Here is a 17,108-nt window from a genome sequence, read left to right on the forward strand (position 1 = left end):
TGAAATGTCTTTGTTAGTAATAAAAAAGAAAGGCTGTTAACAAGAAGATTCCCAGCGAAGAATGTCACAAGTGGAAGGCCCAGTGTGTGATTTACATGAAGAAATGATAGAACCATCACCTTCCTTGATACACCTAGCGTGGGACAAACTGTATAGAGCAGGGATGGTTATCTGCACACTAGCTTCTCAAATTCAGCAGTAATTTAATATTTGTGCAAGTAGGAAACAAAAACGACAAAGGGGCTGGCCAACTTTCCAAACTGCAAGGGGTTGCTGTTTGTCCAACCATATTATCCTCCTCAGTACTGATGAGCCTGAACTAAGGGTTCCATCTTACATTAACAAAACAGCAGAATCAATTATTTTGGAGTTTGTGGCACAGCAGAAGTTTCTATTCCACTCAGTGCAGTTGGCACCCAAAGGCCACCAACCTATAAATGTTTGACACAAGACCAAAAGGGCCTACTCTGGACTAGAGGGACTGTTAAAACAAATAGTTAGCACCCCTTCAGTTTTATCATCAGAATTCAGGCTTCATTTTACTAAATCACTAAAAGACAATGTAAGAATCAGATATCATTAGTGTGCAATCCGGGTTTGTTAGACCACACACAGCACCATATTCGTTTTTATAGTTTGACTTACTTTTGCTTAGAAAATTTATGTTCAACTAAGTAAAAACATTTTAATTCATAACTGCAAGTCTGAGACTTTAAAGCACAACAGGGGCCACTTTACAAAAGAATGGAGGCTCGACACATGGGACATATTAGGAATAGGACACTGGACTGGTGTCACCAGTGCTCCTTGCAGTCTCAATGGATCCAGCTGGTCAGAGGTATGTATGTATAGCACCCGAGGCACGATCACGAATCTGCCTCCTTTATGATCCAAGTCGGAAGACAAAAATGAGTTGTTAGCTGTTCTGCGGATGCAACATAAAGGTTTTATGAAGAAAAAAATTGGACCCAATTCAGTTCCAGATGGGCAGGAAACAACATTTTGCAATTAACACATTAAATATTTCAATTTTAGGACTTTCAAAGTTAAATCATAGCTTGGGAAGGAGGGTGTAAATGAATTTCAGGGCAGGAGATACAAACTCAATTTCAGAATAAGCACTTTGGTTGAAAACTTCTAGCAGAAATTGTGAGTGTTCAGCTACAAGATCCCAGCACACCCCTGAACATATTAAAAGTCCAGCTTGAAGTAGCAAAATTGAAAGCGAATAGAATAGGACTGGGCAGATCACTAAATGACTGGAAGGTAGGAGTTTATGCTAGCAGCATCAATGGTAAAACATACGGCTCACTGGTGGGATCCCAGGAACTAACATGAGGCTGGTGATGGGCCCTGCACTAAATTGTGGAATATGGGTGCAATCCGGATTCCATACACCAGTAATGCTGAACCTACATGTTTGAGAACAGACTGGAATCACAAGGTGTAAAGAATTACCTATCCTCAACATTTCAAGCACCCGACGCAATGATTGAACAACAAACTGGACCAGATTACAAAATTGAAATGTGATATACATAGATTTTAATTAAAAAAAGAGTTCGGTAAGCTGCTGGGCGAGGACTGAAGGAAGTAGAGAATGTCACAAGCTGGTTAGATAAAAGACAAAAAAACTGTCTGTGGACAGTATAAACTAAAGCTAGTATAATATGTCCTAACAATGCGTGAAAAGTAACAGCTCTTACCCCTGTGAGACCAGTGTGAGGCACAGGAAAGACGATGGGTGGGTTTCAGACCACCGAGAACATTATCCCTCGCTTGAGTAACACAGGGAGCCAGAAAAAGGGAGCCTGTAGAATGGTCTAGGAGACAGGAAAAGGAAAACTGGTGTTCTAAGCAGACACTGGAAAGGCAGGTCATGAGATGGAGAGTCTGCATGTCTCTACCTACGACAAGCAAAGCTATGAACAGGGTTCACCATAAAACACCAAAATGGATAAGATGATTGGGTCAGAACCCTGCTAGAAGGAGCTTACAACCAGGGAAATATTTTCTAGGAGAAAATTACAGGACAATAAAAAAGAAACCAGTAACAAATGATATCTACAAACCAGATACACATGATTGTAAAACACTTTAAAGACAATAAGGCGTAGAACTATTCTTGCATTGCAATGGATATAAACGTAGGGATTGGGTCCAACTTTACAATATCCCCAAAGGTGATAGGTTGTTTTCTGTATATGAGGCTTATTGTTTGGAGCTACCTTCCTGCTAAATTCCATCATCAGTGCTCTTTGTGTGTAAAAATGCTCTTAAGATACATCAAGTCCTGGATGGTGGGTGCTTCATGGCTACATCTTCAGTTCAATGACTCAAGGAAGTAGGTAGTACATGTTTTTCTTTAGCAAATTCAACTGCGGCACTGAAGAGATGTAAGATGAAATAAGTTTGAATTTGCAAATTACCATCGCACAATAATTTAGTCAATCTCATTAGAAGCCAAAAAATATATAAAAAGTCAATATCTTTACACTTTTGATTATCTTGGTTTTCTCTCAAAGAAAAGATTGAAATCAACAACTTAACATTTGGATTGCATTATGTAGCACATAAACCCTAAACCAAGAACTTCGAAACCTTCACCAAAATGTAGCTAATTACTGGAGCTAAAGAGAAAGGATTAAGAAACTGGAGGGTGTTCCCTTCACCTCCATACAAACATTTGTTTTGATTTTTAACACAAAGAAAGGGAGGAGCGTAGCGAAGTTGATGCCGGAAACAATGACCTATTTTTAAATAAAGTATGGGAAGAATGAAGAATATAGCACAGTCATGGCAGACCCACTAAAGATGCTACTAAGTAACAGTTGTAAACCACAGCATGGGACGAAGATTCACAGAAGACTCCATAAGAATCAAGTAATTTAGCCAGAACAAGGAATCAGGGCGAGCGACTATTAGACAATACAGGCGCTGGTGTGAAACGTTAGTCTGATAAGCCGCTACCGGTTTCCTTCTTTTGGTTGCTAACTTTTTTTTTTTTTTTAAATAAATCAAAGAAACAAAAGGATTCCCCAAAGAAAAATGACATCAAGTACTGTCAGAGATGGCTAATTACGGAGATGAATTAAGATTTTGCCTATGGAAAAGGCTAATCTCTCTGGTGCTCAATAAGAACCATTATGACTGAGCAATAGTCAGAAGGAGACTAACAAATTTAAACTTGCAAACGGTGTACAGCATCTCAAGGTCTACGCTATCTGCCACTGCTTAACATCTTTTGGGGAGAGAGGAGGGGGAGGTGCAGGAGTACTTGTTAATATACAGATAGATCAAATAGATAAATGTGCAATATGATTTGTAAGATAAAATGCAGTTGGGCAACCCAGGCTACCAATGCCCACCGCTGTGCATGCCACACACCTCGTCCATGCCCACTGCAGGCTAGCGCAGGCTACTTACTTACAGCTATCTGAGTGTCTAGGTCTTTAATTACATCAGCTACCGCAGTCGGACCGGTGAACGGAGAGGCCATTTTTTCATGAACAGCCTAGAAATAAACAGTAATTAAGGAGGCTGCTTTCTAGCCCCTTACACATATCTGCCAGGAGATCACACTAAAATGTTAGTCAACTAATGCACTGTACATCGTGTATTTAAACAACAAGCAATGTAAAAATAGGTTCAATGAAGAATGAAATCAATACATCACAAAATAATATTTAGAAAATACAGAGCACATTTTAAACAGACACACTGCAAAAATTTTATACAAAGATTAATTCTTATGCGCGAGTACAACAGGAATTATTTTAGGTTGTGCTGTCAAAGGAAAGAGTACTGACTTCATTTAAATAAATGTCTGAATATCATGAACTACATCTTGAAAAAATTTAATCAGAAAATACATTTATGGAAGGATTTTAAACATGTTTCTGTTTTCAAGCAATATGGATACTCTACTCAACAGCCTCCCAAACACAATACTGGCGCCCACTAGGGCATTCTACACACTGAAGCACATCTTATCCAGGACCTGCAAAAATATGATCACATCACTTCCATTCTGAAAGAACTCCTTTGGCTCTCCTTGCCAGCCTGTACCATCTTTAAAAACCAGCAGCATTATTTACAAACCTATCTCAACTAACAACTCCCACTTACCTTGCAGATCTGCTCACCATCCCTGGTGTCTCGGGACACATTTGCAGGCATGACACCATGACTGCAGAATAAGTAGTGTAAAAAAGAAAAAACAAAACAGCAGGCAAGGATTTGGAACCACATCCCTGTATCCATCAGGGCTGCCTCAACGCTGCTCCAATTTATGACAGTTGACGACTCACCTCTTTAAAGAACACTACATCACAATGCATTAGGTATCCACAACTCAGCTTAATCTCCTATTACTTGTTTATGGTAACTGACTGATATCTTATAGAGGGCACTATTGCAGAGGCGTCTTGGCAATGAGGTGAGAGGATACCGGAGCTAATGCTAGTTATTCGAGTTTAGGGAAAGAGCCATGTCTTTATCAATTTTCTAAAAAGAGCCCTGTTCGACTGTAGTCTGATCAGAGTGAGGAGGGAGTCACACAGTTTGGCCGTTTGATACTAGACCTCGGCGGTAAATTCCGTTCCGCTTGCGCAATTTGGGTAATTTCGCGTTCTTCAGAGAACGCGGAGTTGCAAACAATTCCACACTTTGAGTGATCGATACAACTAAGGGTGTCGTCCGCTTACGACACTAGCATAAGACCATGATCTTAAATTAGTCTTGCTAAGGGTGTGACACATAAATTAAACAGTTTCGGGGAAAAGGCCAACCCCTGTGGGACTCCACACAGGAGACAGAAATTACCTGACTTAAGGTCGTCCCAATGGATCAGCTGTTCCCTGGATGCCAAGAAAGATGTAAATAAGGTTAAAGCCTTATCTCTAATACCTGCTGCCTTCAACCGCCGTAACAGTACCGCATGGTTTACGATAGAAAATGCAGCGGACAGGTCAAGCAGGATGAGAACGGCTCTCCCCCCATCCATCACTTAACAGATCTCTTCTGTGGCCATGATCAAGGCTGACTCGGTGGAATGCCGAGATCTGAAGCCGTGTTGGGTGGGGTCAAGAATGTGATTGCAATACAGGTCATCTGTCCGTTCCAAGTTCATAGCTTTCTCTAGGATTTTTTAAGGTAGTTGAAGACAGGATATCGGGCGATAATGATTCGCCTCCGTGGGATCCAAAGTAGCTTTCTTCAAGATAGGCCTGATACAGGCCATTTTCCAAGAGTGTAGAAAGACCCCCCCCGAACTAGTGACCTCATTTAATAGGGGAGTCGAGTGAGCACGGACCTCCTTGGAAGCCAGATGCAGTATGTAAGGGGGACAGGGGTCCAGGTGTGAGCCGGACTTAGCTTGAAATAGCAAATCTGCGACTTGCTCTGCCACTAGAACAGAGAAACGTGACAGACAATGTGTTGAGATGTCCCCCAACAGATCTTCACTGTTCCCCATAGGATCAAATGCTGTTTTATGGAGTTCATTATAAACTGTTTTACTTTGTTTTGAAAAAAGGAGGCAATCTTGTTCACATTTTGGTCGGGTGAGAATGGACTGTCTTGCGGACACTTTGATAAGGCTGTTACAGTTTAAAAAAGCTCCTTAGAGGAGTTCTTGGCCACCTGGATTTTAGTGTTAAAATATACAGGTTTAATATTTTTTATTGCTACATTGTACTTTAGTCCTTTTTATGTTTAACACTATAATCTGTTCTCCAATAGCACTCCTTACATCTGCATTTAGCTTTGATCTGTTTGAACTCAGCTGAATACCATGTTTTCTACTGGAGTACTTAGTAATTTCAGGAGCATGCCTATTTATTGATATACTGAGACAGTCTTCAAAGTTCTTAGCTGCATCATTAGAGTCTGAAACCATATTAGGGGGATTCCTCGCCAGAGCTATTTTTTATTTTTTTTTAACACCTTTATTAACATGATTCCAGTCGTACACAGCAGTCCGCCTACAACTTCCCAGGCCGGCGATGCGATAAAGGCAAAATGATGCAAGTAGACGCTAAACAGTTCATGCAAAGTACACAGCCTGCTGCCGGCGGCGTATCAGCCCCAGTTAGTGGAGTTCTCAATCGCAGACTTCCTCCGACGTCATGGGTGAGCACATGACAGTGCCTGTACACTTACAGAGGTCAGGTTATGTAGGCCGCGAGCTGTAAAGCTAGAAATGTAGGTGTGTTTTGTATTTTAAAACACCCCCCCCCCCAGTGAACTACCCTCTCCTTTCAGAGGCAAACAAGGAAAAGAAACCTCCCATAGAACTCCCCATACCCCCCTCCCTCTTGCTGCCTTACCCGTTCGCTAACCCACCTGTTGGGTGCAGTGCCAAGTGTAGTGTCGTGTTGGTGTCCGCCTACCTCGCCCCTGGTGTACCTCCTTCTGGTCTCGCCAGAGCTATTACCAGATCGTTTTTTGGGACTAATTTCCATGGATGCGATTTGACCATAAGAGGTCTATTCCGATGGCACCTACTGATTATAGGGATTACATTAAAGTGAATCTATGATCGGACCATGGTACTGGTCGCACAATGACTATTCAGAAAAGGGGGTGGTGATGAACAGAGTTTTAAGCAGACCACTCTTACCCAGTCCAAAGATCAGGGCTTGATCCATCACCGTTATTTATCTCACTGCACCATCCCAGCTCAGAACCTGGCTATATGCAAATCAGTCTGTCCCTGGCCGAGGGCATCATGGGAACAGGGCAGACCAAACTACCAAGCCAATTCTTCACCAGAAAGGAGACAAGCTACCAGGGACCGGTTTCTGGCATTTCAGCCTCTTCGGCCCGGCTTGCTTGAATCCTGATGATGCAGTGAGAAAGGGACTCATGTCTGAGTATACCCCGCCACACCTATAGTGGCCAAAAACGATTCAGAAAAGGGGGTGGTGATGAACAGAGTGTCTGAATTAAGCAGACCACTCTTACCCAGTCCAAAGATCAGGGCTTGATCCATCGCCGTTACATCAAATTTACTATTTAAATATGTTGGATGGTAAATATGCCGTCCAACGTGTGACCTGCTAGGTGCCTTGGCTCAGATACAATCTGTCTCAATCTACAGCCTGCAAGGTTATCTATCAGCCTGGAGATGTCAGAGTCATTGTTCGCTTCAAGATGGAAATTAACATCCCCTAATACCGTAAAGGTGGGAGTCCCTAGACAGGATTCCAGGAAATCTGAAGTGAGCTAGGATTATCTAGACAGGATTCCAGAAAAATCTGAAGTGGGCTAGTGAAGAAAGACCTCGTCCCAGGTGGACTATAAATAAGTAGCCCTGGGAAGAGTTTGGAGTTGTTAGCTTTAATGCTGAAGGTCATCGCCTCAGCTTTCAGTGATGGTGCTGGCAGGATCCTAACCGTGTAGTGGGATCGGTGGATTATAACTATCCCTGCCCCTTTTATCCCTGCCCTGTCTGCATGTGCTACAAGGTAGCCTGTCTGTACTGCTACGTTCCTGTCCGGCTCCGAAGCACACTTCACCCATGTTTCTGTTAGGAACACAAGATCAGGGTTCGAATCTGGCATTCTAGATCATATTTGTGTTTATTCATTGATCTTGTGTTCAGTAAAATGCGGCTAATTGCATCTGAGCTCTGGCCCTGGGATATGTTATACTCAGTTGGGGAACCCTGGAGGTATGTTCCTTGGTCTGTTACATGTACTTGAGAGCCCCTCGTCCATTGGGTGTCATCATTATTGTCCATAGTTTAGTGTGGAGTAGCCCTACACCCACTTGAAATGCAGCATCTGTTCTTAATGGGCTGATGCAAGGCCATCAGGCCACATGAGTTGCACCTTCTAAGGCTATAATTAACTCGGTCCAGCAATAATGTGGGGTTAAGGAACTAACCGATATTCAGATTAAGGAGTTTGCTCAGAGTATATGTTTGCGGGGTAAAATGGGCAGGGGTTCTGGCGCAGGTCACTCTCCGGGCTTGCCTTTGGCGCGGTCGCAGCATTGCGTGCTATATGGGGAATTGTTGTGAGCAACTAGAGCGCTGACCTTTGAAGACGGGCCCGGTCTTACTGACTGGCACAGGGCTTACGCGTAGCACACAAAATCATACGCAGTAAAAAGATCTAAAACTAAGTTCTAGTGCAGGCATGAATTTCAATTTAAAATGTTTAAAATCTCAAAGCGCAACTGCAATTTTTAAAACACTGCTGCCCAGCACTCCAGCAACGCGAGGCTATGGTGTCAGCACATGCATAATTGTGTTTTACCATCTACAGTGCTTGGCAGCTTTTTGGCTATGCTTGCACTATAGAAATATATCTATATACATACATGTAAAATAAACATGGCTTAAAGTGCAAATACTTCACATGCACGATTGAAATGGCAGCCAGAATCTTGGTAAATATTACTATTAGACACCTAAATTTCATTGGACATAATTAGACCATTTTCTGTCAAGTTCTGAAAAGCTTGGCTATATTTAATTATATAAATGTATTCAAATAGGCATATTTGAACAGGATTTGGATTTTTAATTATCTGTACAATTTAAAAACTTACTTAAAACAATAATATTAGAAGTATGCAACAAGATGTAAGGTGATAATATGGGTGACTATTTCTATAAATTACTGTCCACTATGTGTGCTCCAGCTACTAATGCCTTAACTTTACGGGAAGATCAGTGCAATTTTCATTACAAAACATGTTATTTTGTAGTGCATTGTGAAACACAAACATTCAGCTCAGTAGCCATAGCGTGTTCAATTGCACATTAAATGTAACAAAAAACAAGCATTTACAGTGCAATAGGTGTCGCAATTGCAAGAGTTTGAGCTATTGGAATTGTAAATGGCAATACCTTTTGTAATATTAAAAGGCATTGTCATTTACAACAACAGTTCAAACTTTTGCAAAAGCGGTACTTATTGTATTGCAGATGGCGGTGTCCGTGAAGCGAGCGCCACTCTCACCATTAAAGTTAAAAAAATAAAATAAAATGAGCGGTGTCCTTGAAGCAGGCGCTGCACTCAGTATTACTGTTAAAATAAAACACATGCAACAGAGCGAGGTGTCGCGCTCAGATTGCAAGTAAAAAAAAAAAAGTTGAAACTCAGTGTGGTGCCCCTAAAGCGGGCGCCGCGCTCAGCATGCAAGTTAGAGCAGCATAGCGCTCTATAAGAAAAGCAGCCGCCATTGTCCTGAGTGGGGGCGCCGCAAATACATAACAAAGCAGCCGCCACTGTCCCCATCGGTGTCCATAAACAAAATAGTGCTCACCGATTTATAATGCAGTCCGTGTAACAAGCCAAGTAAAAGGTCCAGTCGTTAAGAGAAGTAACAAATGCAGACAAGGCAGTACCAGAAATTAGAAGCCAGCATTTACAAAGGACAATGAGAAATATGGGCGGAGAAAGGGCTGGACTTCCAGTGCATACTCCAATACAGCATGCCTCGCAGAGTGAGCAGTGCATGTGCGCTGCCGCTAGGTTCCACCTAAAAATGATATGTAAAACATATACAATCATTATAAACACGATGGTTCTCATTTAGCATTCAGCATTAAATCTGGTGTAAAAACCAGAGCACAATTACTAACTACTGAACTGCACAAGGTACTAGCAAACCTCTACTGTTTTGCACAAACTTTGGAAGTAATGAGGCAAAAAATGTTTGTGCCCGATTTGTCCTAACAACTAATGACAAATGAGAGCAAAACTCCAATTAGTGCTGTTTGCACTCTGCTCACAAGAGGCAAAAGTGTTAAAAAAATCATCGGTGCCAGGTTTAACAATGAGATGCGTGCCAAATAAGGACGTTTGGATTTCAATTCACATATAACCAGATGCAGTGGGCTAGGTAGTGCATGGTGTCGCAAGATAAATAAAAGCCCATTAAAAAACAGTTTAGGGGTTGTGGCCAGGCAAGATGGCTGAGTGGATGTAATCCACTTCAGCTCCGGAGCCTCGAAAGGCTCGGCGTAACAAATATCTACCAATAGCCGTTCCAAAGTTATCAGACCGGCCGAAGAAAGTCACGGGAACAAGCGGAGTAGCTACACCTGTGAAGATCCCCGCAATTTGGGCATGGAATCAGAGGCAGAGGGGAGCCTGAGGCGACAAGAGGGTGGAAGCTTCGGGACCCGCAGGAGACGCGAACGGGGAATAAGACACACCCGATGTTCGCGGCACTGGGGCAGGGAGCAGAGACACCGGTGCACTCTTGAACAGCACAGCACTCCGGGAGGTGCAAGTTTGGCAAGGATTACGCCCATATGAAGTGGCACTCCCATAAGGACAGAGGCGCGCCCATGACTGGTGAGAGCTAAACGTGTTTGCCGCCGTGAGAAAGAGGAGGTAAGGGGGATTGACAAAGAGCAGCAGCGGGGACAGCACGGGAGGAAGAACCACCCCCCAGCAAACTCCTATGATGTTGTTGATTGTGCCTCCCATCCCGGGCCTCCACCCCGCTCCCGCCTCCCAGCTGCCCCTCCCTCGCCCCACCCCCCTCCACTATCCACTTATGACAGATGCTTTTGCGCGCAGATTCACGCGCAGCGGACGCGCCCCATGCGTGCCGAAGGTGCGCCAAAGGTAAGCCCGTCTACGCCCGTCCGCGCCTGGACCGCGCCCAGCGCCAGACCCCCGCAAAATCCACTCTGCCCGCATAACGTACCATGCCGCAACCCTCTCTGCACTTAACCCCGGCCGACTCCCAAACTGCTACCAAGCCGCCCCAGGACACACCCATGGACCCTTCACCTGCCAGTCCTGCAAGTTCGACTGCATCAGGACCCACACCAAATCCACAAACTCCAACCAGAGCTCTGACACCAACCACCTGAAATGCATCCTGCTCAACATCCGCTCAGTCCACAGACACGCCATTGACCTTTGGAACCTACTCGACACTACATCACCGGATGTCGCCTTCCTTACAGAAACCTGGATGAACGCCTCATCAGCTCCCGACATCGCCATAGCCATCCCGGACGGCTACAAGATCATCCGAAAGGACCGCACCAACCAAACAGGAGGAGGCATCGCCATCGTTCATAAGAACACCATCCGCATCTCGACCAGCTCAGACGATAACCTCACCACCGCCGAACACCTTCACTTCCAGATCCACACCGACCCCAAAACAACACTCAGAGGCACCCTCCTCTACAGGCCACCAGGACCCCGCACACAATTCAGCGAAGACATCACTGACTTCATCAGTCCACACGCCCCCTCTACCGAAGACTACATTCTACTGGGAGACCTCAACTTCCACCTGGAAAAGAAAAACGACAGCAACACCACCACCCTTCTGGACAACCTCTGACTCAAACAACTTGTTGATACCCCCACCCACTATGCCGGGCACACGCTCAACCCAATCTTCACCTCCAGCAAGCACATCTCCTTCAACCACACCACAGTTCTCCACTGGTCGGACCACAGCTGCGTTCACTTCAATTACAAAAAGACTACGACCCACAACCAATTCCCAGAAGAAACTGGAACAAAATCACCACCGACCAACTCTTCACATCGCTTCACAAAAACCCCCCTGCCAAATCATCGGACCCAAACCAAGCAGCCACCAACCTCACACAATGGATCACCCACAGCGCCGACGAACTAGCACCCCTGAAAAACCATCAAATCAAGCAAGGTAGCAAAAATGCCCCCTGGTTCAACGATGACCTTAAGAAATCCAAGAAGTTCTGTCGCACCCTCGAGAAAGCCTGGAGAAAAAACCCAACCACTGACAACCTGGCCACCTTCAAGAACGCCACCCGCAAACACCACCAACTAATCCGATCCACCAAGAAATCAGCATTCAAGGATAGACTTGACAACAACGCCCACAACAGCAAGGAACTATTCAACATCGTCAAAGAATTTACCAATCCTACCGCCGGCACCAACGACATCACCCCCTCCCAAGACCTCTGCGACTCCCTAGCCTCATTCTTCCACAACAAAATCGCCTACATACATAACAGCTTTGAAAACCAGTCCGGAGACCAGTCCACTTTACCCAGCTCCGAACCAAAACCCCCCTCTAACTACCTTTGCGCCTGGGACCCTATCACCACTGAAGACACCATCCGCCTGATGAACTCCATCCACTCGGGATCGCCAACCGACCCATGTCCCCACCACATCTTCAACAAAGCAGACTCCATTATCGCACCCCATCTCCGAGACGTCATCAACTGCTCCCTCAACGCCGCTACCTTCCCGGAAAGCTGGAAACATGCCGAACTCAGCGCCCTTCTGAAGAAACCCACAGCAGACCCCACTGAACTTAAGAAATACCGCCCCATCTCGCTCCTCCCATTCCCTGCCAAAGTCATTGAGAAAGCCGTCAACAGTCAGCTCGCCGCCTTCCTCGAATCCAACAAATCCCTCGACCCTTCACAGTCCGGCTTCCGAGCCAAACATAGCACCGAGACCGCCCTCATCGCAGCAACTGACGACATTCGAACACTACTGGACAACGGAGAAACAGTTGCCCACATCCTACTTGACCTCTCCGCAGCCTTCGACACAGTCTGTCATAGCACCCTCATACAAGGCCTCAACAACATCGGTATACAAGGAAAAGCATTGGACTGGATCATCTCGTTCCTCGCCGGAAGAACCCAGAGAGTCCGCCTCCCCCCTTTCAGATCAGAGGCCTCTGAAGTCATCTGCGGCGTACCACAAGGATCATCACTTAGTCCCACCCTCTTCAACGTATACATGAGTCCCTTCGCATCCATCGCGCGCCAACACAACCTCAACATCATCTCCTACGCAGACGACACCCAGCTGATCCTCTCCCTCACCAAAGACCCAAACACCGCCAAAACCAACTTACACGAAGGAATGAAAGAAGTTGCCGAATGGATGAAGAACAGCCGTTTAAAACTGAACTCGGACAAAACGGAGGTCCTCATCTTAGGTTCATCCCCCTCTGCTTGGGACGACTCATGGTGGCCACCGGCCCTGGGAACAGCACCCATACCTACGGGCCACGCACGTAACCTGGACTTCATCCTAGACTCCTCCCTCTCGATGACCAGACAAGTCAACGCCTTCTCATCATCATGCTTCAACATCCTACGAATGCTCAAAAAAATCTTCCGTTGGATCCCCACCGAAACAAGAAAAACTGTCACCCACGCACTGGTCACAAGCAGACAGGATTACGGAAACACCCTTTGCGCCGGAACCACAGCCAAACTACGGAAGAAACTTCAACGCATCCAAAACGCCTCAGCCAGACTCATACTAGACATCCCCCGCCAAGCTCACATTTCCGGTCACCTGAAAGACCTCCAATGGCTCCCCGTCAACAAGAGAATAACATTCCGTCTCCTAACCCACGCACACAAAGCCCTCTACGACCTAGGACCCGAATGCCTCAACACGCGCCTGTCCTTCTACACCCCCACCCGCCAACTACGATCGTCCAATCAAGCCCTCGCCGCAATTCCGCGCATCCATAGATCCACCATATGGGGGGGGGGGGGGATATCCTTCTCCTACCTAGCGGCCAAAACCTGGAATTCTCTCCCCACCCACCTCCGCCTTACACAGAACCACCTCTCCTTCAGAAAGCAACTAAAAACTTGGATATTCGATAAGTAAAGTACATCCCCCTCCTCAAGCGCCTTGAGACCCTCTGGGTGAGTAGTGCGCTATACAAATTTTGAACTTGAACTATGTGGATGGTGAGGCTTGGAGCTTAGAGGGGGATGAGTCTTGCCGTCGGACTCCATAATGGTGCCCATAGGAAGAGAGTCTGAAAAGAGTGGGGCCACAAGGCTCTGAGACACAGGAGCAGGAACTGATTGAGGGCCTAGTGTGGAGACCCTGATTCCCCACACTGCACAGTAAGAGAGCAGCTTGCAAGGGTATGACACACAGAACCTCACTCTATGCCTGACCTTAAGATGGCCACCATAGCATACAAGTAAGGCAATGTGCTAATGACTTGGCCTATACTCGGACTGCCTCCATTGCGTACTCTCTCTACGCCTAGAATCCGCATACCGAATGGGGATCACACCGCCCCAACAAAGCGTGCACGCTGAGCTGCACATATGCCACCGAAAAAGGCGACAAACAAGGTCTCCACTCATATTGCTGGGGGCAGAGAAAAGACATGTGCAAGGCGAAGAGGGACTCCCTGGTACAATGGCGCTCACTAGGGAGGACCTGATGGCCTCGCCAAGGGCATTTTAAATCTGAACTGTGCTCCGAACGCATGTCGACCATCCAACATGATGTGGACGTGGTGGGCTCTCGAGTCCAGGAGATAGAACACTCAGGAACTGGATGTCCGCACCAACAGGCTACAAGAAAAGCAGCAAGAGCTTCAGACCCAGCTTCAACAGGCACGCCTAAAGGCAGAGGACCTAGAAAACAGATCCCGGAGGGAGAACATCCGCATAAGGGAGCTAGAGGAAGGTGCAGAGGGACCAGACTTGGAGGCCTTTGTGGAAGGGCTCTTTGCCGAGGCTCTAAGCCCACACCAGTTGAAGATCAAGATCGAAAGAGCCCACCGTGTTGGCAACCTTCAGTCTGACGAAAGGCGACGTACTAGGGACATCCTCGTTAAGCTACACTAGTTTAAAACAAAAGAAGCCATACGACAAGAAGCGAGAAAAAAGGAAGAAAAAGCCTTTTAGGGGTACAAATATCAGCTGTTCCAGGACCTGGCGCCCTCTACATTGCAACGCAGGCAGCAACTTAGGCCGATAACAAAGCTCCGGGAGGACAATATACAGCATAGCTGGACATTCCTATTTGGTCTTGCCTTGGAACTGAACGACAAAGCGCAACATGTCTAGGACCTAGAGGAGGGCTTGCGCATTTTGGGCCTCCCGCTGCCTGAAGAAGACAGCAGCCGAGAACCTCTGAAATGCTTAGATGCAGTGGTGCGGCCGAGATAGCAATGGCACACCATCACCAAGAGAAAACCCAGAGGGAAATGATGGTGTGGAACAACCAAATCGATGTTTGGAATAAAGACAGCAGTCCATGCTGGGAGAGTGTGATAAGACGATTGGCACGATGCTCACAGGCCAAATGCTGAGAAAAGAGACCTCTGCATCCTCGTCAACCATAACTGAATGTGCTGGCTCAATCAATCAGAGGACTACTTCTAACTAGAACTGTTTTTGGAAGCAAACTCCGGGCGAGGCTACGAGCATGGCCCAAGTCTCCCACTAACATGCCATGTTTTTCCAAGATTGAGGTGGCTGGTGGCCCTTTGGCTATCCAGCACAGGGTTATTGGGGATTTTTTTTTTTTTGTTAAATGGAGGGAGGGGGGAGTACCTGGTGGTGGGCTCAAGGATTGGGAGGGCAATCTCTACAGCGGGAGCAGGTAGGATCATGTATAGTGGTAGGCAGGAGCAAATACGGGGAACACCTAAGGGGGGCCCAGGGGCCATCGCAGATCAACAGGGGAAAACTTGAGAGGGATAAATAACACTCAGGAGCATTCAATATGGTCTCAATAGCCTCTTGGAACGTGAAGGGCCTGAATTTGCCTCTTAAAAGGGGAACAAATCTGTAAATACCTTACTGACCACCAATCCGAAGTAGTTGCGCTGCAAGAAATACATTTAAAAAAAAAAAAAGCAAGAGCTAAGACTGCTACAAAAACTATCCCTTAATCTATAGATCTTCCTCTAACTCAAAGCAGAAGGGTGTGGCTCTGATGTTTCGCAGTTCTGTGAAGTTCAAAACTGAGGCTATAAAGACGGATCGGGATGGCAGAATAGTAATGGTAAAGGGGAAACAGAGACAGAATGTGTATGTTTATATCTACATACAAACCCAATACAGGGCAAACAGGGTTCTTGACCTGCCTCTTAGACCAGATTGGTGAGTTTGCAGAGAGACCAAAGATACTTATGGTGGATTTTAGTTTGATATGGCAGGCTGAGACGGATAGTACACATACTCAGAGGGCGGCCGAAAGCACGTTCTCTAAAGGAATCAAGCAGAAAATACAGGCTTTGGGTCTCCGGGATGCATGGTTATACCCGACAACTAAAGATTTCATTTTCTTTTCCCATGTGCACTCCACATACTCTAGTCTAGACCACATCTTTATAAGCCAGTCACTCTAGGCTCTCTAGACGCAGCAAAAATACTTCCAATCACTATCCCAGATCATGGCCTGATAGCCATTAGTTTGTCTTGGGGTCACAACAGAGCATGCAAGCGTAGATGGTACTTCCCTATCTCGCTGACCAGGGACAAACTCCTAAGGGAAGAGCTGAGGAGCTCAATCTCAGAGTTCTTTGAATTAAACCAACCCCAGGCAACCTCACCCCAGAACAATTGGGACACTTTTAATGCTGTGCTCAGAGGCAAATGCATAGAATTGAATGCCATAATAAACAGGCAGACATCCGTAGGACCGTACACCTGATTGAAAAAGTCTCTGAATTTACCATTCCACCTCGATTTGGGCATAGGTTCATCAACATGGTCCGGGCCAACTACACGCAACCACAATCGAGAGTACAGGTCAACGGGTCGCAGTTACCACCATTCGCTTTATGCAGAAGGACGAGGCATGGCTGTCCCTTATACGTACTTCTATTCGCCCTGAGCATTAAACCCCTGGCTGTCCGGTTTAGGGCTGATCCTGACATCAGGGGTATACCCTTCTGGGGTGTGGAGCACAAGGCCTCGCTCTTGCAGATGACATTTTGATGACAGACTATCCTGAGCACCTCACTACCAGCGCTTCAGAGAGAACTAGATAAGTTTGAGTCGGTAGAGGGGCTTTAAAGTCAATACCACGAAATCCTTCATACTAAACCTTACCATTCACGAGAGAGAGAGAGGCACAACAATTGCGGGGTCAGTCTGCCTTTCAATGGGCCAAAAATTAAATTCAGTATTTAGGAATTCAACTCACCCCAAGGGTGGAGACCCAATATAAGGCAAACTATCCCCCAATGTTGATCAAAATGCAACAAGACCTAAAAACGCCGGAGACCACTATTCATCTCCTGGTTGGGCCGGATCAATGCTGTCAAAATGATACTACTTCCAAAATTGCTCTATTTTTTTCAGGTACTCCCAGTAGATCTAGATCGCGAGC

General features: G+C 45.9%; 1 protein-coding gene across 4 annotated transcripts in view; it reads right to left on the bottom strand.

The window, feature by feature from the left end:
- Window positions 1-17,108, bottom strand: part of TAF12 (TATA-box binding protein associated factor 12) — a 117,571-nt gene that overhangs the window by 69,803 nt on the left and 30,660 nt on the right. For all 4 annotated transcript variants that reach the window (XM_086957549.1, XM_086957551.1, XM_086957550.1 and 1 more), the window contains one exon: window positions 3,431-3,514. In XM_086957549.1, coding sequence (XP_086813675.1) covers window positions 3,431-3,499 — 69 coding nt within the window. In that variant the 5' untranslated portion in view covers window positions 3,500-3,514. The remainder of the gene's footprint in view (window positions 1-3,430; window positions 3,515-17,108) is intronic.

Source organism: Lissotriton vulgaris, chromosome 2_1 (genome assembly GCF_964263255.1).
Source record: "Lissotriton vulgaris chromosome 2_1, aLisVul1.2, whole genome shotgun sequence".
NCBI lineage: Eukaryota > Metazoa > Chordata > Amphibia > Caudata > Salamandridae > Lissotriton > Lissotriton vulgaris.